The following is a 26264-nucleotide window of genomic DNA, read 5'->3' on the forward strand; positions in this document are numbered from 1 at the left end:
ACAGATCTCCGTCACCTACTGTCACTGTTATCATCAGCTAAGCTCTAGGCATGCTTTACTGGTCTGACAGACACATGTGTTTACAAATCTACGTCAACTACAGTCACCATGACTACTGGCATTGTTCTCAGTGTTCCAGAGGTGTGTTCGTGTGTAAGTGTGTTTGCATAGTACACGGTTTCTGGCTTTGTTTGCGTCACATAGCCTGGAGACTGATAGTACTCCCATCCCATGTAGATGTAATCCAAGACCAGTTAACAATCGTGTGTGTGTGTGTGTGTGTGTGCGTCACAGAGAAACTACTGCTGATATCCAAGACGACTCGTTAACAGCCCTGCCTAGGTCTGACTAGCACTGACCCTGAGATCTGAATCACGTGACGTACCTCAGCAGTCAAAGAACAGGGACTCTGATGAGCTACCTAGATTTCAGACGGCTCCTTTCCGCACACTGCAGCCAGACAAGACATTCCAAACATTTCAACAGCCTCGCCATTCAGACTTATAGTTCTACTGTGATGAAAAGCTGAACGCTGTAGACCCTGTCTCTGCCTGTTATCACGGTCATTAAGGGTCATTAACAGAGATGTTAAAGTGAGGCTCGTGGCCAGACAGACGGAGAGGAAACACATTCTTATTGTCTTGTTGTGAATGAACGTCAGCTAACAGTATAGGCCTAATAACGCTATAATAACTAGCAGCCCCTGGCCATTTCCCTTGAAACAACAGTAGATCTCAGATAGAGATAGCTAACGGCTTCAACCAGGCCCAACAGTAGATCTCAGATAGAGATAGCTCAAGGCTTCAACCAGGCCCAACAGTAGATCTCAGATAGAGATAGCTAACAGCTTCAACCAGGCCCAACAGTAGATCTCAGATAGAGATAGCTCAAGGCTTCAACCAGGCCCAACAGTAGATCTCAGATAGAGATAACTCAAGGCTTCAATCAGGCCCAACAGTAGATCTCAGATAGAGATGGCTAAAGGCTTCAACCAGGCCCAACAGTAGATCTCAGATAGAGATAACTCAAGGCTTCAACCAGGCCCAACAGTAGATCTCAGATAGAGATGACTCAAGGCTTCAACCAGGCCCAACAGTAGATCTCAGATAGAGATAACTCAAGGCTTCAACCAGGCCCAACAGTAGATCTCAGATAGAGATGGCTCAAGGCTTCAACCAGGCCCAACAGTAGATCTCAGATAGAGATGGCTCAAGGCTTCAACCAGGCCCAACAGTAGATCTCAGATAGAGATAACTCAAGGCTTCAACCAGGCCCAACAGTAGATCTCAGATAGAGATAACTCAAGGCTTCAACCAGGCCCAACAGTAGATCTCAGATAGAGATGGCTCAAGGCTTCAACCAGGCCCAACAGTATTTGCTTCCCAAATTCCCTGAAAGGGAACTACTTTTGTATCGTACTGCACCATAGGGAATAAGGGCGCTGTTTGGGACGCTACCCATGGCTAATCATGTGCCCGGTCGGTTGGTCGGTACATGTGTGTTCACTTCAGTTAAGAGCCAAAACGTGACCAGCTGGGTTCTGTTTCTGTTTCCAGGGCGACCGTGGTTGCAGCTGCAGCGTTCCTGGATGCCTTTCAGAAAGTGGCTGACCTGGCCACCAACACACGAGGTAGGACCATGTCCCCGTCCAGGGGTGAGGGGGGGGATGAGGTGCAGGAGGTAAGACCATGTCCCTGTCCAGCCCCATAGACAATGGGAGAAGAATCGGCGGAATTAGGAAGTCTGTTCTACTGTTCTGTTGTCCTGTTGTTCATGCTGAACGTTCTGTGATGGAATCCTGTGTGAAGTTGAACATCCTGGCTGAGGTGGATTTATTAGGCTATAGTTAGCCCACTACAACATGTGGTAATTATTAGGCTATAGTTAGCCCACTACAACATGTGGTAATTATTAGGCTATAGTTAGCCCACTACAACATGTGGTAATTATTAGGCTATAGTTAGCCCACTACAACATGTGGTAATTATTAGACTATAGTTAGCCCACTACAACATGTGGTAATTATTAGGCTATAGTTAGCCCACTACAACATGTGGTAATTATTAGGCTATAGTTAGCCCACTACAACATGTGGTAATTATTAGGCTATAGTTAGCCCACTACAACATGTGGTAATTATTAGACTATACTTAGCCCACTACACTACAACATGTGGTAAGTATTAGACTATAGTTAGCCCACTACACTACAACATGTGGTAATTATTAGGCTATAGTTAGCCCACTGCACTACAACGCGGTCATTTTCGTCTTGATCCCATTCCCTATTGGTTCGGGGGTCATTCTGTTTTAAAACCCTGGGAGTTCCACCACTTTAGCCAAGCACCTGAGCTCACTGGCTGACAGGGGAAGGGGCATAACCCCATAACCCCTGGTCTTCAGAGGGCTTTTGCCTTTGTGTTGAATGGGGGGGGGGGGGGGGGTAGTTGGCTGTGGAATGTTTCAGGTCCTCAGAGTAAAGATTATAGAAAGACTAGTGTTAACCTATCAACATCCTCAGTGATCACACAGTGATTCTTGACTCCTTGCAGTACTATGTCTAATGGTTTCTTGAGCAGCCTGCCTGAATGATTTGGGCCCCGGCCCTGCCTGCTGGGGTAGTGGCGGCCATGTTGTTTTAAGGGGGTTGAACAGGGGTGGGGAATATGAAGGGATCAGGTGGTTGATCCTGTGGGTAGTAAATCCCTCAGGCTGCTGTTTGAAGCCGTGACACCGCCCTCTCTCTGCCCACACGGCCCTCTCCGCCCTGCCTGCCACTGATCTCTCACACACACACACACACACACACACACACACACACACACACACACACACACACACACACACACACACACCACATCTGGCATCAGTAGGCTACACTTCCTCACACAGGGAACTAGTGATGGGGGAAGATAATCGATACAGCCACGTCGGGATAAACAATTTTACGATACATTGTATCGTTTTGATAATATCGCATTATTATTATTATTAGTTGTCTGTACCTGCACCAAAACTCCAGTATTTATCCTTCATAGCTAGTTGTCTGTACCTGCACCAAAACTCCAGTATTTATCCTTCATAGCTAGTTGTCTGTACCTGCACCAAAACTCCAGTATTTATCCTTCATAGCTAGTTGTCTGTACCTGCACCAAAACTCCAGTATTTATCCTTCATAGCTAGTTGTCTTTACCTGCACCAAAACTCCAGTATTTATCCTTCATAGCTAGTTGTCTGTACCTGCACCAAAACTCCAGTATTTATCCTTCATAGCTAGTTGTCTTTACCTGCACCAAAACTCCAGTATTTATCCTTCATAGCTAGTTGTCTGTACCTGCACCAAAACTCCAGTATTTATCCTTCATGGCTAGTTCTCCATCTTCTTTTTAAACAGGGAGACAAATAGTTTATTTCTATGACTGATCAGAACTTGTTTTCTCATGTCTCTCTCTTGTCCCTCTGCAGCAGATGTATTGTTGAGCAATATGTTTTTGGAATCAAATCTAATCGCAATAAAATCACAGTATTGAATCGTAATACATATTCGAGAATCGTGAGAATCGTAATACATATTCGAGAATCGTGAGAATCGTAATACATATTCGAGAATCGTGAGAATCGTAATACATATTCGAGAATCGTGAGAATCGTAATACATATTCGAGAATCGTGAGAATCGTAATACATATTCGAGAATCGTGAGAATCGTAATACATATTCGAGAATCATGAGAATCGTAATACATATTCGAGAATCGTGAGAATCGTAATACATATTCGAGAATCGTGAGAATTGTAATACATATTGTATTTGCAACTAAGTATTGTGATAATATCGTATCGAACCCACCCTACCAGCTTCAGTGTGTGTGTGTGTGTATGTGTGCTTGTGCGTGTGTATAAGTATGTGTAAGTGTGTAGAAAGAGCTGCTGGCTGTATAAGGAGATGCTGGAGGTAGAAAGAGTTGCTGGATGTAGAAAGAGTTGCTGGCTGTAGAAAGAGTTGCTGGCTGTAGAAAGAGTTGCTGGCTGTAGAAGGAGATGCTGGCTGTAGAAGGAGATGCTGGCTGTAGAAAGAGATGCTGGATGTAGAAAGAGTTGCTGGCTGTATAAAGAGCTGCTGGATGTAGAAAGAGTTGCTGGATGTAGAAAGAGTTGCTGGCTGTAGAAAGAGTTGCTGGCTGTAGAAGGAGATGCTGGCTGTAGAAGGAGTTGCTTGCTGTAGAAGGAGTTGCTGGCTGTATAAAGAGCTGCTGGCTGTAGAAGGAGATGCTTGCTGTAGAAGGAGTTGCTGGCTGTATAAAGAGCTGCTGGCTGTAGAAGGAGATGCTGGCTGTAGAAGGAGTTGCTTGCTGTAGAAGGAGTTGCTGGCTGTATAAAGAGCTGCTGGCTGTAGAAGGAGCTGCTGGCTGTAGAAGGAGATGCTGGCTGTAGAAGGAGTTGCTGGCTGTAGAAGGAGTTGCTGGCTGTAGAAGGAGTTGCTGGCTGTAGAAAGAGTTGCTGGCTGTAGAAAGAGTTGCTGGCTGTAGAAAGAGTTGCTGGCTGTAGAAGGAGATGCTGGCTGTAGAAGGAGTTGCTTGCTGTAGAAGGAGTTGCTGGCTGTATAAAGAGCTGCTGGCTGTAGAAGGAGATGCTGGCTGTAGAAGGAGTTGCTTGCTGTAGAAGGAGTTGCTGGCTGTATAAAGAGCTGCTGGCTGTAGAAGGAGATGCTGGCTGTAGAAGGAGTTGCTTGCTGTAGAAGGAGTTGCTGGCTGTATAAAGAGCTGCTGGCTGTAGAAGGAGATGCTGGCTGTAGAAGGAGTTGCTGGCTGTAGAAGGAGATGCTGGCTGTATAAAGAGATGCTGGCTGTAGAAGGAGTTGCTGGCTGTAGAAAGAGCTGCTGGCTGTAGAAGGAGATGCTGGCTGTATAAAGAGATGCTGGCTGTAGAAAATCCATTCTCATCCCGGCAGCCTGACACTTCCAGCTGTACACAGGGCTATTAATAGGAGCTCAGCGACACACACATTCGTCAGGCACCGTAGGACCAGACACACACACACACACACACACACACACACACACACACACACACACACACACACACACACACACACACACACAGTATTTTCCTGTAGCCACTCTGGCTGGTTTAAGGACAGAAGCAGTACTAGAGTTTTATGATGACTGATGATGCAGGAGTATCAGAGCAGAGGAGCCCCAGTCAGAGAGATAACACTAGGTTATGGTAGTAGAGAGAGAGGTATCACTAGGTTATAGTAGTAGAGTCAGAGAGGTATCACTAGGTTATAGTAGTAGAGTCAGAGAGGTATCACTAGGTTATAGTAGTAGAGTCAGAGAGGTATCACTAGGTTATAGTAGTAGAGTCAGAGAGGTATCACTGGGTTATAGTAGTAGAGTCAGAGAGGTATCACTAGGTTATAGTAGTAGAGTCAGAGAGGTATCACTAGGTTATAGTAGTAGAGTCAGAGAGGTATCACTGGGTTATAGTAGTAGAGTCAGAGAGGTATCACTAGGTTATAGTAGTAGAGTCAGAGAGGTATCACTAGGTTATAGTAGTAGAGTCAGAGAGGTATCACTGGGTTATAGTAGTAGAGTCAGAGATAACACTAGGTTATAGTAGTAGAGTCAGAGAGAGAACACTAGGTTATAGTAGTAGAGTCAGAGAGATAACACTAGGTTATAGTAGTAGAGTCAGAGAGATAACACTAGGTTATAGTAGTAGAGTCAGAGAGGTATCACTAGGTTATAGTAGTAGAGTCAGAGAGGTATCACTGGGTTATATTAGTAGAGTCAGTTAGAGAGTGTAATACGAGCTGTCTCCATGGCAACTATCAGTATTTATGAAGGTTAGGCCCTCCAGGTCTGAGTAGTAGGACATAGACTGTATGTACTGTATAACCCCAGTGTTATTTATTTATAACGTTCCAACTACGTATCTACTGGCCTACCATTGGCTTTCCCCTCAGGCCTTCAGTTCACTACCGTCAATTGTGTCCGTAGAGTGTAGCCTGTCTACACTACAATAATACTACAATCAATGCCAGCAGCATACCACCCTGCAGCATACCACCCTGCAGCATACCACCCAGCATACCACCCTGCATACCACCCTGCAGCATACCACCCAGCATACCACCCTGCAGCATACCACCCTGCATACCACCCTGCAGCATACCACCCAGCATACCACCCTGCAGCATACCACCCTGCAGCATACCACCCAGCATTCCACCCTGCATACCACCCTGCAGCATACCACCCTGCAGCATACCACCCAGCAGCATTCCACCCTGCATACCACCCTGCATACCACCCTGCATACCACCCTGCAGCATACCACCCTGCTGCATACCACCCTGCAGCATACCACCCTGTAGCATACCACCCTGCATACCACCCTGCTGCATACCACCCTGCAGCATACCGCCCAGCAGCATACCACCCTGCAGCATACCACCCTGCAGCATACCACCCTGCAGCATACCACCCTACTGCATACCACCCTGCAGCATACCACCCTGCAGCATACCACCCAGCAGTATACCACCCTGCAGTATACCACCCTGCAGCATACCACCCTGCAGTATACCACCCTGCAGCATACCACCCTGCATACCACCCTGCAGTATACCACCCTGCAGCATACCACCCTGCAGCATACCACCCTGCATACCACCCTGCAGCATACCACCCAGCATACCACCCTGCAGCATACCACCCTGCAGCATACCACCCAGCATTCCACCCTGCATACCACCTTGCAGCATACCACCCAGCAGCATTCCACCCTGCATACCACCCTGCATACCACCCTGCAGCATACCACCCTGCTGCATACCACCCTGCAGCATACCACCCTGTAGCATACCACCCTGCTGCATACCACCCTGCTGCATACCACCCTGCAGCATACCGCCCTGCAGCATACCACCCTGCAGCATACCACCCTGCAGCATACCACCCTACTGCATACCACCCAGCAGCATTCCACCCTGCATACCACCCTGCATACCACCCTGCAGCATACCACCCTGCTGCATACCACCCTGCAGTATACCACCCTGCAGTATACCACCCTGCTGCATACCACCCTGCTGCATACCACCCTGCAGCATACCGCCCTGCAGCATACCACCCTGCAGCATACCACCCTGCAGCATACCACCCTACTGCATACCACCCTGCAGCATACCACCCTGCAGCATACCACCCAGCATACCACCCTGCAGCATACCACCCTGCAGCATACCACCCAGCATTCCACCCTGCATACCACCTTGCAGCATACCACCCAGCAGCATTCCACCCTGCATACCACCCTGCATACCACCCTGCAGCATACCACCCTGCTGCATACCACCCTGCAGCATACCACCCTGTAGCATACCACCCTGCTGCATACCACCCTGCTGCATACCACCCTGCAGCATACCGCCCTGCAGCATACCACCCTGCAGCATACCACCCTGCAGCATACCACCCTACTGCATACCACCCTGCAGCATACCACCCTGCAGCATACCACCCAGCAGTATACCACCCTGCAGTATACCACCCTGCAGCATACCACCCTGCAGTATACCACCCTGCAGCATACCACCCTGCAGCATACCACCCTGCAGTATACCACCCTGCAGCATACCACCCTGCAGCATACCACCCTGCATACCACCCTGCAGCATACCACCCTGCTGCATACCACCCTGCTGCATACCACCCTGCAGCATACCACCCTGCAGCATACCACCCTGCATACCACCCTGCAGCATACCACCCTGCAGTATACCACCCTGCATACCACCCTGCAGTATACCACCCTGCAGTATACCACCCTGCAGTATACCACCCTGCAGCATACCACCCTGCAGTATACCACCCTGCAGCATACCACCCTGCAGTATACCACCCTGCAGCATACCACCCTGCAGCATACCACCCTGCAGCATACCACCCTGCAGCATACCACCCTGCAGTATACCACCCTGCAGCATACCACCCTGCAGCATACCACCCTGCATACCACTGCTGGCTTGCTTCTGAAGCTAAGCAGGGTTGGTCCTGGTCAGTCCCTGGATGGGAGACTAGATGCTGTTGGAAGTGGTGTTGGAGGGCTAGTAGGAGACACTCTTTCCTCTGGTCTAAAAAAAATATCCCAATACCCCAGGGCGGTGATTGGGGACACTGCCCTGTGTAGGGTGCTGTCTTTCGGCAGGGATGTTAAACTGGTGTCCTGACTCTCTGAGGTCATTAAAGAGCCCATGGCACTTATCGTAGGGGTGTTAACCCCGGTGTCCTGGCTAAATTCCCAATCTGACCCTCAAACCATCACGGTCACCTAATAATCCCCAGTTTACAATTGGCTCATTCATCCCCCCTCCTCTCCCCTGTAACTATTCCCCAGGTCGTTGTTGTAAATGCGAATGTGTTCTCAGTCAACTTACCTGGTAAAATAACGGATAAATATTTTTTTAAATACACACTTAACTACAACAGTATACCCATAACAATACCCTGTAAATCAGAGAAGGAAGTGAGTTTCCCAGTGTCGTTATAACCTGTACATACCTGCTTTACACTCATCAAATGCTTTCGGCGTTGTTTCGCCTCACACGATGTTTGGCACGAATTAAAGACATCAATAAAGTTTTTTCAATTTTTTTTTTTTTTTGAATGATCTTATAATTTCATCTATTTCCTCCCAGACTTGGACTGGTGACAGACGACTGCAGATGAGAGACAGTCTTCATGTTGTGGGCTTGCAGTACGTCAATATTAGTCCCATATTGATGTTCGTTCAGATTTGACAAGATACTTTATTGAGACAGGAATGTGACCTCATAAACTCATTAAAATATAGTTTAATATGAAATGAGGGTGTTGAGGTTAGATATAGAGTATATAGGCCTACACCTGTTATCATCTTATTTGGAGAGGTTTAAACTACGGGAAGTAAAGGCTAGATTGAAAAAAGACATTTGTTGTCAACATTTTTATTTCCCCAAGAATGCAAAGTCGACACAGTTTTCCGACTCAGAGCCTCCTGAAGTAATAAGAATGTCAATTAAACGATCCTCACAAAGAACAACCGTGTGCATTCAAGTATTACTGTGTTTAATCTGCCAAGGTTTATTGTAGTCACCTTTCATGGACAGTATGGGTACAGTAACACTCCGGCTTTGATTGGATCAGTCAGAGGGTTTACCTGAGGACAGGTGTTCTGTTCCGTTGTCTTCTGTTCTGTTGTCTTCTGTTGTGTTCTGATCTGTTATATTCTGTTATGTTCTGTTCTCTTCTGTTGTGTTGTGTTCTGATCTGTTGTCTTCTGTTATGTTCTGTTCTCTTCTGTTGTGTTGTGTTCTGATCTGTTGTCTTCTGTTCTGTTCTCTTCTGTTGTGTTGTGTTCTGATCTGTTGTCTTCTGTTCTGTTCTGATCTGTTCTCTTCTGTTGTGTTGTGTTCTGATCTGTTGTCTTCTGTTCTGTTGTGTTCAGTCCTGATCTGTTCTCTTCTGTTGTGTTGTGTTCTGTTCTGATCTGTTCTCTTCTGTTGTGTTCTGTTCTGATCTGTTCTGTTCTGTTCTGTTGTGTTCTGTTCTCTTCTGTTCTGATCTGTTCTCTTCTGTTGTGTTGTGTTCTGATCTGTTATGTTCTGTTCTCTTCTGTTGTGTTGTGTTCTGATCTGTTATATTCTGTTCTGTTATGTTCTGTTCTCTTCTGTTGTGTTGTGTTCTGATCTGTTATATTCTGTTCTGTTATGTTCTGTTCTCTTCTGTTCTGATCTGTTCTCTTCTGTTGTGTTGTGTTCCGATCTGTTATATTCTGTTCTGTTATGTTCTGTTCTCTTCTGTTATGTTCTGTTCTCTTCTGTTATCTTCTGTTCTCTTCTGTTCTGATCTGTTCTCTTCTGTTGTGTTGTTCTGTTCAGGCGTACGTATAAGTATAAGGGGTTGTTTAGTAGTCTGAAAAAGACATTCAAATGTAGTTTACTTTTCTCTCAACTGGCTCCTCTTTAAAGGGAGTGTTTATCTCTCTTTATCACTGCAAGGGTTTGTGTTGTTTCCCAAAGCAATATTCTAGGTTTAACTCCCACCTTTAAGACTCACAATGTTTTCCAAACCCACACTGTTTTCACAGCTTCATAGCATGAGCAAAGATGAGTCACATCCTGTCAACAGAGAGTTGAAACCCGGCCACGTGGTAGAAGAGGTGGACTGTCTAGTTGAAACCCTGTCACATGGTAGAGGAGGTGGACTGTCTAGTTGAAACCCTGTCACATGGTAGAGGAGGTGGACTGTCTAGTTGAAACCCTGTCACATGGTAGAGGAGGTGGACTGTCTAGTTTAAACCCTGTCACATGGTAGAGGAGGTGGACTGTCTAGTTTAAACCCTGTCACATGGTAGAGGAGGTGGACTGTCTAGTTTAAACCCTGTCACGTGGTAGAGGAGGTGGACTGTCTAGTTTAAACCCTGTCACGTGGTAGAGGAGGTGGACTGTCTAGTTGAAACCCTGTCACATGGTAGAGGAGGTGGACTGTCTAGTTGAAACCCTGTCACATGGTAGAGGAGGTGGACTGTCTAGTTGAAACCCTGTCACATGGTAGAGGAGGTGGACTGTCTAGTTTAAACCCTGTCACATGGTAGAGGAGGTGGACTGTCTAGTTGAAACCCTGTCACATGGTAGAGGAGGTGGACTGTCTAGTTTAAACCCTGTCACATGGTAGAGGAGGTGGACTGTATGTTGAAACCCTGTCACATGGTAGAGGAGGTGGACTGTCTAGTTGAAACCCTGTCACATGGTAGAGGAGGTGGACTGTCTAGTTGAAACCCTGTCACATGGTAGAGGAGGTGGACTGTCTAGTTTAAACCCTGTCACGTGGTAGAGGAGGTGGACTGTCTAGTTTAAACCCTGTCACATTGTAGAGGAGGTGGACTGTCTAGTTTAAACCCTGTCACATGGTAGAGGAGGTGGACTGTCTAGTTTAAACCCTGTCACATGGTAGAGGAGGTGGACTGTCTAGTTTAAACCCTGTCACGTGGTAGAGGAGGTGGACTGTCTAGTTTAAACCCTGTCACATGGTAGAGGAGGTGGACTGTCTAGTTTAAACCCTGTCACATGGTAGAGGAGGTGGACTATATGTTGAAACCCTGTCACATGGTAGAGGAGGTGGACTGTCTAGTTGAAACCCTGTCACATGGTAGAGGAGGTGGACTGTCTAGTTGAAACTCTGTCACATGGTAGAGGAGGTGGACTGTCTAGTTGAAACCCTGTCACATGGTAGAGGAGGTGGACTGTATGTTGAAACCCTGTCACATGGTAGAGGAGGTGGACTGTCTAGTTGAAACCCTGTCACATGGTAGAGGAGGTGGACTGTATGTTGAAACCCTGTCACATGGTAGAGGAGGTGGACTGTCTAGTTGAAACCCTGTCACATGGTAGAGGAGGTGGACTGTCTAGTTTAAACCCTGTCACATGGTAGAGGAGGTGGACTGTCTAGTTGAAACCCTGTCACATGGTAGAGGAGGTGGACTGTCTAGTTGAAACCCTGTCACATGGTAGAGGAGGTGGACTGTCTAGTTGAAACCCTGTCACATGGTAGAGGAGGTGGACTGTCTAGTTGAAACCCTGTCACATGGTAGAGGAGGTGGACTGTCTAGTTGAAACCCTGTCACATGGTAGAGGATGTGGACTGTCTAGTTGAAACCCTGTCACATGGTAGAGGAGGTGGACTGTATGTTGAATGATGAAATAAGAGGCTCTGCGACGGCAGGAGTGGAACTCTTCTGTTTGCTTTGGCCGTGTCAGCTGCTGTGTGTGAGTCACAGTTTTATAATGTTAGTAGAATCCTCTGCTATTTGTGTTTCTTCACCTTCATCCAGTCACTCACCACCTTGATATCCAGCCAGGGTTTTCACTCTCTCTCTTCTGTTCTCCAAGTCCATCAGCCTTTTCAACTATCCCACTTTACCTTTAGTTAGAAGAGTTCTGGGCTGTTTCCCTTGAATGAGATGGTTTACAATCCATTTGTTAACTGTTAAATTGGATGTTCACAGATGTGATTAATAAGGGATGACACTTGTTAACACTTGCGTTGTGTAAATCCAGGAGTGGCCTGCGTTTTACAGGGAAGACATTTTGAAAATATACCTTTGTGTAAGACACTTAACCTTTTGTCATTTTTCTAACAGCATTATTTAACTTCAGTTGTTTTTGCCTAATACAGTTGCTAAAGCGGTATTTGATTTTCTTGAATAGTTTTAGTATCCATACAGTACTCTACTGAACTCTACCCCTTTAGTATCCATACAGTACTCTACTGAACTCTATCCCTTTTAGTATCCATACAGTACTCTACTGAACTCTACCCCTTTAGTATCCATACAGTACTCTACTGAACTCTATCCCTTTTAGTATCTATAAAGTACTCTACTGAACTCTACCCCTTTAGTATCCATACAGTACTCTACTGAACTCTATCCCTTTTAGTATCTATAAAGTACTCTACTGAACTCTACCCCTTTTAGTATCTATAAAGTACTCTACTGAACTCTATCCCTTTTAGTATCTATAAAGTACTCTACTGAACTATATCCCATTTAGTATCTATAAAGTACTCTACTGAACTCTATCCCTTTTAGTATCTATAAAGTACTCTACTGAACTCTATCCCTTTTAGTATCTATAAAGTACTCTACTGAACTATATCCCATTTAGTATCTATAAAGTACTCTACTGAACTCTATCCCTTTTAGTATCTATAAAGTACTCTACTGAACTATATCCCATTTAGTATCTATAAAGTACTCTACTGAACTCTATCCCTTTTAGTATCTATAAAGTACTCTACTGAACTCTATCCCTTTAGTATCCATAAAGTACTCTACTGAACTCTATCCCATTTAGTATCTATAAAGTACTCTACTGAACTCTATCCCTTTTAGTATCTATAAAGTACTCTACTGAACTATATCCCATTTAGTATCTATAAAGTACTCTACTGAACTCTACCCCTTTTAGTATCTATAAAGTACTCTACTGAACTCTATCCCTTTTAGTATCTATAAAGTACTCTACTGAACTATATCCCATTTAGTATCTATAAAGTACTCTACTGAACTCTATCCCCTTTAGTATCTCTAAAGTACTCTACTGAACTCTATCCTTTTTAGTATCTCTAAAGTACTCTACTGAACTTTATCCCCTTTCTCAAAGAGAAAACAAAGAGAAGCCTCCGGGATATGGACAGAGCAGAGAGCACATCTCCTGGAGATCATGGAGAGAGGCATGCTGGAAAATTCTCCCTCCTCTTGGTAGGGTTCTGAGAGGCTGATCTCTCTTCTCGGTAGGGTTCCGAGAGGCTGATCTCTCCTCTGGGTAGGGTTCTGAGAGGCTGATCTCTCTTCTCGGTAGGGTTCTGAGAGGCTGATCCCTCCTCTGGGTAGGGTTCTGAGAGGCTGATCCCTCCTCTGGGTAGGGTTCTGAGACGCTGATATCTCCTCTGGGTAGGGTTCTGAGAGGCTGATCCCTCCTCTCGGTAGAGTTCTGAGAGGCTGATCTCTCCTCTTGGTAGGGTTCTGAGACGCTGATCTCTCCTCTGGGTAGGGTTCTGAGAGGCTGATCTCTCCTCTGGGTAGGGTTCTGAGAGGCTGATCTCTCCTCTGGGTAGGGTTCTAAGACGCCGATCCCTCCTCTGGGTAGGGTTCTGAGAGGCTGATCCCTCCTCTGGGTAGGGTTCTGAGAGGCTGATCCCTCCTCTCGGTAGATTTCTGAGAGGCTGATCTCTCCTCTTGGTAGGGTTCTGAGACGCTGATCTCTCCTCTGGGTAGGGTTCTGAGAGGCTGATCTCTCCTCTGGGTAGGGTTCTGAGACGCTGATCTCTCCTCTGGGTAGGGTTCTGAGATGCTGATCTCTCCTCTGGGTAGGGTTCTGAGACGCTGATCTCTCCTCTGGGTAGGGTTCTGAGACGCTGATCCCTCCTCGGTAGATTTCTGAGAGGCTGATCTCTCCTCTGGGTAGGGTTCTGAGAGGCTGATCTCTCCTCTCGGTAGGGTTCTGAGAGGCTGATCTCTCCTCTGGGTAGGGTTCTGAGAGGCTGATCCCTCTGGGTAGGGAGAGATCAGAGAAGCTGATCCATTTTCCATTAATATAGATAGAGCTAGTGATTGCTGCTCTCTCAGACCATATTTTCCCTGACTATAGAATGGTTCCCTGTAAGGAAGAGGCTCAATAGACTGCAGGCTGTATAAATAGCCGCCTCTGACTTTTCTATGTGTCATGTCATTGTATGTGAATCCAGAGCTTCAGAGCATTGAGCCTACTGTACTGTACTAAACGATAACAGTGAGGCCTTTTGTGAGCGTGCCCAGTTCAGTCTATTCACTCCTCCCTTAATGCCAATTGAGGGAGTTCATCTGGCTGTGGTGGCCTGGGCCCGCCCGACAAGCAGGACAGGGATAATGTCATGGGCTTTGAAGTGGAGAGAGAGAGAGGCAGAGAAAGAGGGAGACAGAGAGATAGGGGACAGAGATGGAGACATAGAGAGAGAGAGGCAGAGAAAGAGGGAGACAGAGAGATAGGGGACAGAGATGGAGACAGAGAGAGAGAGAGGCAGAGAAAGAGGGAGACAGAGAGAGATAGGGGACAGAGATGGAGACATAGAGAGAGAGAGAGGCAGAGAAAGAGGGAGACAGAGAGATAGGGGACAGAGATGGAGACATAGAGAGAGAGAGGCAGAGAAAGAGGGAGACAGAGAGATAGGGGACAGAGATGGAGACATAGAGAGAGAGAGGCAGAGAAAGAGGGAGACAGAGAGATAGGGGACAGAGATGGAGACATAGAGAGAGAGAGGCAGAAAAAGAGGGAGACAGAGAGAGAGAGGGGACAGAGATGGAGACGTAGAGAGAGAGAGGCAGAGAAAGAGGGAGACAGAGAGATAGGGGACAGAGATGGAGACATAGAGAGAGAGAGGCAGAGAAAGAGGGAGACAGAGAGATAGGGGACAGAGATGGAGACATAGAGAGGGAGAGGCAGAGAAAGAGGGAGACAGATAGAGGAAAGAAAGGGAGACAGAGAGGGGGGTGGGAGAGGAAGAGAGCGATAGGGGACTGTGAGAGAGAGGGGGGGGGCAGAAGGGGAGAGGGAGGGAGGGAGGGAAGAGCACTAGGAGGCAGAGTTTGAGACCCTATTTAGATGGGCCGAGGCAGAGGCCCGTTAGAACATACAGCCCTTAATGATGCCATTGGCCCTGTTCCATCCCCTGCCAGCTATCCACCCAGCCAGCCTTCACTAGCACTCTGATCCAGCCAGCTAGGTCTCTAATGTAGTCTGAGGCCAGGGCTCTGGGGAGAGAGGAACGAGGCTGAGGCCAGGCCAGGACACTGGGGAGAGAGGAACGAGGCTCAGGCCAGGTCTCTGAGGAGAGAGGAACGAGGCTGAGGCCAGGCCAGGACACTGGGGAGAGAGGAACGAGGCTGAGGCCAGGCCAGGACACTGGGGAGAGAGGAACGAGGCTGAGGCCAGGCCAGGACACTGGGGAGAGAGGAACGAGGCTGAGGCCAGGCCAGGACACTGGGGAGAGAGGAACGAGGCTGAGGCCAGGCCAGGACACTGGGGAGAGAGGAACGAGGCTGAGGCCAGGCCAGGACACTGGGGAGAGAGGAACGAGGCTGAGGCCAGGCCAGGACACTGGGGAGAGAGGAACGAGGCCGCTGCAGCATCCCACAGCTACTGCTTACCACACCCTGAAGCCGTGATAGTTTTACTGCCCTGCCACATCCGTTGAGCGTCATAGCCGGTGTAGTAGGATTCCATCTTAGTCCTTTATTGACCCTTTGTCTGTTTGATGGCTCGTCAGAGGTCTCGTAGCGGGATTTCTTAGAAGCGTCCGGATTAATATCCCGCTCCTTGAAAGCGGCAGCTCTAGCCTTTAGCTCAGTACGGATGTTGCCTGTAATCCATTGCTTCTGGTTGGGATATGTACGAACGGTCAATGTGGGGACGACATCGTTGTGGTAAACTCCTCAATGTTATCGGATGAGTTCCGGAACATGTTCCAGTCTGTGCTAGAGGAGCAGTCCTGTAGCTTAGCAACCGCTTCATCTGACCACATCTGTATTGGTACTTCCTGTTTTGAGTTTTTGCTTGCAGGAATCAGGAGGTTAGCGTTAGGGTCAGATTAGCCAAATGGAGTGTGAAGGAGAGTTCGTTGTATGCGCCTGTGTGGAGTGAAGGTGATCTAGAGTTTTGTCGCCTCTAGTTGCACAGGGGAAATTCAGGTAAAAGTGAGGTAAAACATATTTAATGTTTTCCTGCATTAAAATCACCTGCCACGAAAAAAAGAGACACACTCTTCCCCGTCTCGCCTTACTGTCTGGTCTCGACGATACATATTGTATATCCATTTCCTCGTTACGGCACAACAAGGATATTACAGTTTTTCAGGTCTCGTTGATAGGATAATCTGGAACGGAACCCAACGAATCACAAGGCAATGGCGGGTCCAACATGCTCGCTGGCGTAGTTTAGTCATGACGCTCGCCTCGCTTGCGCCTGCCGCTTCCTCTTTCAAGTCCCCGGGGGAACAGGACCTGGTCCAGGGGTAAGCAGAATGTCTTGAGCTGCCGACTCGTTGACGTAGAACTGTTGATCCAGTTGGAGGTCAGTGGTGACTGTTCTGATGTCCAGGAGATGTTTTCAGTCATAGTAAATGATGCCTGAGACATTGTGGACAAACATATGTTGCTGACAATGAAACACAGTAGAGCACTTGGATTTACTGTCACAAGTCCTCCCACCCATTCAATTTAGTTCAATTCACTTTATTAGCCTGTAATTTCACCGATTATTTAAATTATTTCAATTCACTTTATTAGCCTGTAATTTCACTGAATATTTAAATTAGTTCAGTTCAATTCACTTTATTAGCCTGTAATTTCACTGAATATTTAAATTGGTTCAGTTCAATTCACTTTATTAGCCTGTAATTTCACTGAATATTTAAATGAGTTCAGTTCAATTCACATTATTAGCCTGTAATTACACCGATTATTTAAATTAGTTCAGTTCAATTCACATTATTAGCCTGTAATTACACAGAATATTTAAATTAGTTCAGTTCAATTCACTTTATTAGCCTGTAATTTCACTGAATATTTAAATTAGTTCAGTTCAATTCACATTATTAGCCTGTAATTTCACTGAATATTTAAATTAGTTCAGTTCAATTGACATTATTAGCCTGTAATTTCACTGAATATTTAAATTAGTTCAGTTCAATTCACTTTATTAGCCTGTAATTTCACTGAATATTTAAATTAGTTCAGTTCAATTCACATTATTAGCCTGTAATTACACTGAATATTTAAATTAGTTCAGTTCCCTTTATTATCTTTGTAATCCTTAATGTTGTTGTCATGAAATCCTCCCCTCCCCTCAGTAAATACGCAGGTCTACATAATGACGTTTGTGAGTTTTAAATAACCATGTTGTACTGTGTGTTGCGTTGACAAGAGGCCATGCAGGACCCGAGACAAATATCTGTGTGATTATCACCGTGCCTCAGTAGTTCTGTATGAGTCTGGACACGTCTGTCTCTCTCAGATCTGCCTGCTGCTGTTACATATCTGACTGGCTGGCTGACTGGCTGGATGGCTGGCTGACTGGCTGGATGGATGACTGGCTGGATGGATGACTGGATGACTGGATGACTGGCTGGATGGATGGATGGCTGGCTGGATGACTGGCTGGATGGCTGGCTGACTGGCTGGATGGATGGCTGACTGACTGGCTGGCTGGATGGATGGCTGACTGACTGGATGGATGACTGGATGGCTGACTGGCTGGATGGATGGTTGACTGTTAAGATGGATGGCTGGATGCTGCACATATCTGACTGGCTGGCTGGTTGGATGGCTGGCTAGCTAAGTGACTGGCTGGCTGGCTGACTGACTGGCTGGCTGACTGGCTGGCTGGCCGACTGGCTGGTTGGCTGGCTGATTTGCTGGCTGACTAGCTGGCTGGCTGGCTGGCTGGCTGGCTGACTAGCTGGCTGGCTGGCTGGCTGGTTGACTAGCTGGCTGACTGGCTGACTAGCTGGCTGGCTGGCTGACTGGCTGGCTGACTAGCTGACTGGCTGGCTGGCTGACTGGATGGCTGGCTGGCTGACTGGATGGCTGGCTGACTGGATGGCTGGCTGGCTGGCTGACTGGATGGCTGGCTGACTGGCTGGCTGGCTGACTGGATGGCTGGCTGGCTGGCTGACTGGCTGGCTGGAGGAACCTGCATCTTTCCACCCTGTCTCTGAAAATGATCCATCAGTATTTGTGAATCTGCTGATGTGGAGGTTGTTGTGTTTTATAACCTGATCCAGCTGCTCCTCTCTCACCTCAGATGTATTGAAGCCACTACACGGTCTTTGCTTTGCATCGCCATTTCTCACTTTATCTCTGTAACTCAAATGCAATGCAAGATCAATTCTCGTCTTCAGTTTACGACCGCAGCTACTGGCCAAGCTGACGTGAAATGTGTTTAATCCTGTGTTAAAGGCCCAGTACAGTCAAAAACGTGATTTTGCTGTGTTGTGTGTGTGTGTATATATATTTATTGGCATTAGAGGGGGGAGGCAGGTAGCCTAGTGGTTAGAGGGGGCGGCGGGTAGCCTAGTGGTTAGAGGGAGGAGGCGGGTAGCCTAGTGGTTAGAGGGGGGAGGCGGGTAGCCTAGTGGTTAGAGGGGGGAGGCGGGTAGCCTAGTGGTTAGAGGGGGGAGGCGGGTAGCCTAGTGGTTAGAGGGGGGAGGCGGGTAGCCTAGTGGTTAGAGTGTAGAGGTGGCAGGGTAGCCTAGTGGTTAGAGTGTAGGGACGGCGGGTAGCCTAGTGGTTAGAGGGAGGAGGCAGGTAGCCTAGTGGTTAGAGGGAGGAGGCAGGTAGCCTAGTGGTTAGAGGGAGGAGGCAGGTAGCCTAGTGGTTAGAGGGAGGAGGCAGGTAGCCTAGTGGTTAGAGGGAGGAGGCAGGTAGCCTAGTGGTTAGAGGGAGGAGGCAGGTAGCCTAGTGGTTAGAGGGGGGCGGCGGGTAGCCTAGTGGTTAGAGGGGGAGGCAGGTAGCCTAGTGGTTAGAGGGGGGAGGCGGGTAGCCTAGTGGTTAGAGGGGGGAGGCGGGTAGCCTAGTGGTTAGAGGGGGGAGGCGGGTAGCCTAGTGGTTAGAGGGGGGAGGCGGGTAGCCTAGTGGTTAGAGGGGGGAGGCGGGTAGCCTAGTGGTTAGAGTGTAGAGGTGGCAGGGTAGCCTAGTGGTTAGAGTGTAGGGACGGCGGGTAGCCTAGTGGTTAGAGGGAGGAGGCAGGTAGCCTAGTGGTTAGAGGGAGGAGGCAGGTAGCCTAGTGGTTAGAGGGAGGAGGCAGGTAGCCTAGTGGTTAGAGGGGGGAGGCAGGTAGCCTAGTGGTTAGAGGGAGGAGGCAGGTAGCCTAGTGGTTAGAGGGAGGAGGCAGGTAGCCTAGTGGTTAGAGGGGGGAGGCCTAGTGGTTAGAGCGTTGGACTAGTAACCAAAAGGTTGCAAGATCGAATCCCTGAGCTGACAAGGTAAAGATCTGTTGTTTTGCCCCTGAACAAGGCAGTTAACCCACTGTTCCCCAGTATGCCGTCATTGAAAATAAGATTTTGTTCTTTAACTGACTTGCCAAGTTAAAAAAGGTCAAATACAATAAAATAAAATAAATTCAGTTGAGATGAGTCTGAGTGACTGATGGAGGAAGAATGATTCAGGGTCCTAGGAGAGAGGAAGAGGAAGAGGAGGAGGAGGAGGATTGGTCTGAAGTATCAAGTGACATGTTTACTGTAAACAACATTAGACTGAACTGAGCCTCTGTCTCACCTGTCTCACTAATTCACTTCACCTGTTAACATGCAACTCATAACACAGGAGACGACATTCAAACTGCCAGACGAAAATTAAACACTGGCGATTTACTGGGTGTGTTATCTACCAAAATGTATTTTGTCTGACAAACCTGTTGCCTTTTTCACCAACAAAATCATATAAATGCAGGATCTTTTATTGGAGTCTCAGAGGGAGAAAGATCTGAAGTTTAAAGAGAAGTTTTATGAATGGCGATAAGCGTTTATCGTGACCTTCGGTTTCAGTTCGGGACTAAACACCAGCCACTGTTGTGTAACTTCGGTACACATTTGGCTCAGATAAACAGTTTGTACAAACATTCAAGTCCGACCAGAGATCAGAGATCAGTAACTGTTACCAAAATAATGAAATTAACATATATTGTTTAGAATATGAGAGTAGGTTGATTCCCCTTGATTCAGGTTAGGAGCATTAGCATAGCAGGTTAGGAGCATTAGCATAGCAGGTTAGGAGCATTGACATAGCAGGTTAGGAGCATTAGCATAGCAGGTTAGGAGCATTAGCATAGCAGGTTAGGAGCATTAGCATAGCAGGTTAGGAGCATTAGCATAGCAGGTTAGGAGCATTAGCATAGCAGGTTAGGAGCATTAGCATAGCAGGTTAGGAGCATTAGCATAGCAGGTTAGGAGCATTAGCATAGCAGGTTAGGAGCATTAGCATAGCAGGTTAGGAGCATTAGCATAGCAGGTTAGGAGCATTAGCATAGCAGGTTAGGAGCATTAGCATAGCAGGTTAGGAGCATTAGCATAGCAGGTTAGGAGCATTAGCATAGCAGGTTAGGAGCATTAGCATAGCAGGTTAGGAGCATTAGCATAGCAGGTTAGGAGCATTAGCATAGCAGGTTAGGAGCATTAGCATAGGCATGTTAGGAGCATTAGCATAGCAGGTTAGGAGCATTAGCCATAGCATGTTAGGAGCATTAGCATAGCAGGTTAGGAGCATTAGCATAGCAGGTTAGGAGCATTAGCATAGCAGGTTAGGAGCATTAGCATAGCAGGTTAGGAGCATTAGCATAGCAGGTTAGGAGCATTAGCATAGCAGGTTAGGAGCATTAGCATAGCAGGTTAGGAGCATTAGCATAGCAGGTTAGGAGCATTAGCATAGCAGGTTAGGAGCATTAGCATAGCAGGTTAGGAGCATTAGGCATAGCAGGTTAGGAGGCATTAGCATAGCAGGTTAGGAGCATTGACGTAGCAGGTTAGGAGCATTAACATAGCAGGTTAGGAAGCATTAGCATAGCAGGGTTAGGAGCATTGACGTAGCAGGTTAGGAGCATTAACATAGCAGGTTAGGAGCATTGACATAGCAGGTTAGGAGCATTAGCATAGCAGGTTAGGAGCATTAGCATAGCAGGTTAGGAGCATTGACATAAGCAGGTTAGGAGCATAGCATAGCAGGTTAGGAGCATTAGCATAGCAGGTTAGGAGCATTAGCATAGCAGGTTAGGAGCATTAGCATAGCAGGTTAGGAGCATTAGCATAGCAGGTTAGGAGCCATTAGCATAGCAGGTTAGGAGCATTAGCATAGCAGGTTAGGAGCATTAGCATAGCAGGTTAGGAGCATTGACGTAGCAGGTTAGGAGCATTAACATAGCAGGTTAGGAGCATTGACATAGCAGGTTAGGAGCATTAGCATAGCAGGTTAGGAGCATTAGCATAGCAGGTTAGGAGCATTGACATAGCAGGTTAGGAGCATTAGCATAGCAGGTTAGGAGCATTAGCATAGCAGGTTAGGAGCATTAGCATAGCAGGTTAGGAGCATTAGCATAGCAGGTTAGGAGCATTAGCATAGCAGGTTAGGAGCATTGACGTAGCAGGTTAGGAGCATTAACATAGCAGGTTAGGAGCATTAGCATAGCATGTTAGGAGCATTAGCATAGCAGGTTAGGAGCATTAGCATAGCAGGTTAGGAGCATTAGCATAGCAGGTTAGGAGCATTAGCATAGCAGGTTAGGAGCATTGACATAGCAGGTTAGGAGCATTGACATAGCAGGTTAGGAGCATTGACATAGCAGGTTAGGAGCATTGACATAGCAGGTTAGGAGCATTGACATAGCAGGTTAGGAGCATTAACATAGCAGGTTAGGAGCATTGACATAGCAGGTTAGGAGCATTGACATAGCAGGTTAGGAGCATTGACATAGCAGGTTAGGAGCATTGACATAGCAGGTTAGGAGCATTGACATAGCAGGTTAGGAGCATTGACATAGCAGGTTAGGAGCATTAACATAGCAGGTTAGGAGCATTGACATAGCAGGTTAGGAGCATTGACATAGCAGGTTAGGAGCATTGACATAGCAGGCTAGGAGCATTGACATAGCAGGTTAGGAGCATGACATAGCAGGTTAGGAGCATTGACATAGCAGGTTAGGAGCATTGACATAGCAGGTTAGGAGCATTGACATAGCAGATTAGGAGCATTGACATAGCAGGTTAGGAGCATTAACATAGCAGGTTAGGAGCATTGACATAGCAGGTTAGGAGCATTGACATAGCAGGTTAGGAGCATTGACATAGCAGGTTAGGAGCATTGACATAGCAGGTTAGGAGCATTGACATAGCAGGTTAGGAGCATTGACATAGCAGGTTAGGAGCATTGACATAGCAGGTTAGGAGCATTGACATAGCAGGTTAAAAGGAACATTCTCTAAAGTGGTAGGAATGTTTGTTGTTAGCTGGGGGGGGGTCATGGACAAGCGGTATCATTCTACCTCAGTCCCAGTCCACCTGGTAAGGGAAGCCTGCAAGGCGCCAGGCTCAATCAGTCTACTGTATGTACATGAGATTCATCATTACAGAGACTGTGTCTGTTTTGAGCCATGTCAACCAGTCCGAGCCGTGGTTGCTGAGTGACTGTGAATCAGGCCGTTGGTTCATGTGTATGACTACATTGTCCAGCTAGTTGTCTAGGCTGAACAGGAGCGTGCGCTGTTGGAAGGCCCGAATGCTCCGGCTAGCTCCGTCCTCTCTCCAATGCTTGTGGTTTTCCTGTTCTATTTTCATCAGGCCAGTCAGTCCGTCATGGAGGAAGGAAGTCTGCTGGAAGGCTGGAGGCCTCGTTGCTGGTGACAGATTCATCTTTGTTCCTACAGTTCTACAGTTCTAGAAAGTTCTACAGTTCTACTGTTCCAGTTCTAGAAAGTTCTACAGTTCTACTGTTCCAGTTCTAGAAAGTTCTATAGTTCTACAGTTCCAGTTCTAGAAAGTTCTACAGTTCCAGTTCTAGAAAGTTCTACAGTTCTACAGTTCTAGAAAGCATAGCTCAGAAAACAACCGACAATACAATGTTTGTTTTTTCAGAGAAGGGAAACCAAGAACATTGTCAAATGTTTTCCCTTGATAAAATGCTAGAAAAATGAATCAATGGCTTTTAATTAATGAAGAGGAAACGTTACTGTTGTCTTTTAATATCTCTCCTTTTATAATGAGTTTATAAATGTTTCTATGTCGCTTTCCTCTGTAATCAAGCTGATAGAGAATGACCTCCACCCTAGAAAAAGTAGCCTTCAATCTTCTCTTATCAAACAACTGGCTAACGCTGATCACACAGTTCTTCTGGTAGCTTCCTAGTTTATCCTTATCTGACCTTGACTAGCACCACAGACAGGAAGCCAGCCTCACAGTGGACCTCGACTAGCACCACAGACAGGAAGCCAGCCTCACAGTGGACCTCGACTAGCACCACAGACAGGAAGCCAGCCTCACAGTGGACCTCGACTAGCACCACAGACAGGAAGCCAGCCTCACAGTGGACCTCGACTAGCACCACAGACAGGAAGCCAGCCTCACAGCGGACCTCGACTGGCTCCACGGACAGGAAGCCAGCCTCACAGCGGACCTCGACTGGCCACCACAGACAGGAAGCCAGGCTCACAGTGGACCTCGACTGGCCACCACAGACAGGAAGCCAGCCTCACAGCTGACCTCGAATGACCACCACAGACAGGAAGCCAGCCTCACAGTGGACCTCGGCTGGCTCCACAGACAGGAAGCCAGCCTCACAGTGGACCTCGACTGGCACCACAGAGAGGAAGCCAGCCTCACAGTGGACCTCGACTGGCACCACAGACAGGAAGCCAGCCTCACAGCTGAGCTCGACTGGCACCACAGACAGGAAGCCAGCTTCACAGCTGAAGGCAAAACAGTCTCTAAGTCTCTGGGATATGGAACCAGTTTTGACCTGCGAGTGGCAGCAGAACACTCAGAAGCGTCTCGTCTGCCGGAAAGCCACAAGAAGAACAAGGCAATATTGTTTCAGATTTCACCCGCAAGTTTGTTGACCTTTGTTTCTTTGTTCTTTCTTTATGCCGCAGAGTCAGAAACCTCGTCTTACTTCTAAACGTGTTCTCAGATCAACCAGGGTTCCCAAGAGTTCATGGTGCACATGGACCGTAAGACCAATTCTGAAATCGTAATGAGGCGACCAATGGGCCCGTTAGTGAACCTTGAAGCCTGAAGAACTTATTTCATTGCAGGCATTTGATTTTTTATAACAACTGACTAGTTGGTGTGAAGGAAGGTAAATCACCTTGTTTTCATTTAGCAGGCGAGACGGCTGTTCCTTTCTCCCTGACCTCTACACCACAGTCACCGGCTGCGTTCCAAATGACCCCTTATTTCTATGGCACCTTGTTCCCTATACAGGGCACTACTTTAACCAGAGCAGTGGTCCAATGTAGTGCACTATAAAGGGACTAATGTGCCATTTGGGCTGCAGCCACAGTGTGTTCTCCGTGCATCTGTTTGTAGTTATTGGAAAGCGTTTCCCCGCCTCGAGGATCCGACTACTCTGAAAGAGACGTTTATGGAGTCTAACAGTTGACGGTAACATCTCGTTTAGCAGCATCGTTACTGGCTGCATTATTGTACTGCCAATACTTCCACTGTTGTTGTTAAGCTTGTTTTGGTCTGGTATTGGAACCAAGTGCATCTCAGTTCTTTAGGAACAGCCCTTAGGCTAGTAACATCTGAGGTGAGTTTTTCTCATTCCCAAATCTACAACAAGGACAACTTCTATCTAAGGACAGAGACAAGATGGTCTACTCTGTGTCTTGACAAGATGGTCTACTCTGTGTCTTGACAAGATGATCTACTCTGTGTCTTGACAAGATGATCTACTCTGTGTCTTGACAAGATGATCTACTCTGTGTCTTGACAAGATGATCTACTCTGTGTCTTGACAAGATGATCTACTCTCTGTCTTGACAAGATGATCTACTCTCTGTCTTGACAAGATGATCTACTCTCTGTCTTGACAAGATGATCTACTCTCTGTCTTGACAAGATGATCTACTCTCTGTCTTGACAAGATAATCTACTCTCTGTCTTGACAGAGATCTACCTCTTGACAAGATGATCTACCTGTCTTGACAAGATGATCTACTCTGTCTTGACAAGATGGTCAGAGACAGAGGGTCTGCAACAGAAAGAAGCACTAGCAGGTAGAGGCCAGGACACCCAGGGCAGAGGCCAGGGCACACAGGGCAGAGGCCAGGGCACACAGGGCAGAGGCCAGGGCACACAGGGCAGAGGCCAGGGCACACAGGGTAGAGGCCAGGGCACACAGGGTAGAGGCCAGGGCACACAGGGTCGAGGCCAGGGCACACAGGGTCGAGGCCAGGGCACACAGGGTCGAGGCCAGGGCACACAGGGTCGAGGCCAGGGCACACAGGGTCGAGGCCAGGGCACACAGGGCCGAGGCCAGGGCACACAGGGCCGAGGCCAGGGCACACAGGGCAGAGGCCAGGGCACACAGGGCAGAGGCCAGGACACACAGGGTCGAGGCCAGGACACACCTGCCCTGCCCTGCACTGTCCTGCCCTGTTCTGTCCTGCCCTGTCCTGCCCTGTCCTGCCCTGTCCTGGCCTGTCCTGGCCTGCCCTGCCCTGGCCTGGCCTGTCCTGTCCTGCCCTGCCCTGGCCTGCCCCTGTCCTGGCCTGCCCTGCCCTGGCCTGTCCTGGCCTGTCCTGTCCTGGCCTGTCCTGGCCTGCCCTGCCTGCCCTGCCCTGCCTGTCCTGCCCTGTCCTGCCCTGTCCTGCCCTGTCATGGCCCTGGCCCTGTCCTGCCCTGTCCTGCCCTGTCCTGTCCTGCCCTGTCCTGTCCTGTCCTGGTTCTCTCAATGCTTCTGTTCATCTGTTCACTATAGGAAACCCCAGGGCCAGTGGGACCAGCAATTAACAGTTTAATAGGCCGAACATACACAAAGGAGAAACCAGGCCGATTTACGATAATAATCTATCTCTCTCTCTCTCTCTCTCTCTCTCTCTTTCTCTCTCTCTCGTCTTTCTCTCTCTCTTCTTTCTCTCTCTCTCTTCTCTCTCTCTCTCTTTTCTCTCTCCTCTCTTTTCTCTTCTCTCTCTTTTTCT

At 47.6% G+C, this 26264-nt stretch overlaps 1 protein-coding gene across 14 annotated transcripts in view; it reads left to right on the top strand.

The window, feature by feature from the left end:
- The window catches only part of LOC109885436 (protein MTSS 1-like), a 104114-nt gene that overhangs the window by 13483 nt on the left and 64367 nt on the right, over positions 1-26264 (top strand). For all 14 annotated transcript variants that reach the window (XM_031821654.1, XM_031821658.1, XM_031821656.1 and 11 more), the window contains exon 3: positions 1557-1630. In XM_031821654.1, coding sequence (XP_031677514.1) covers positions 1557-1630 — 74 coding nt within the window. The remainder of the gene's footprint in view (positions 1-1556; positions 1631-26264) is intronic.

Source organism: Oncorhynchus kisutch, unplaced genomic scaffold (genome assembly GCF_002021735.2).
Source record: "Oncorhynchus kisutch isolate 150728-3 unplaced genomic scaffold, Okis_V2 scaffold4006, whole genome shotgun sequence".
Taxonomy (NCBI): domain Eukaryota; kingdom Metazoa; phylum Chordata; class Actinopteri; order Salmoniformes; family Salmonidae; genus Oncorhynchus; species Oncorhynchus kisutch.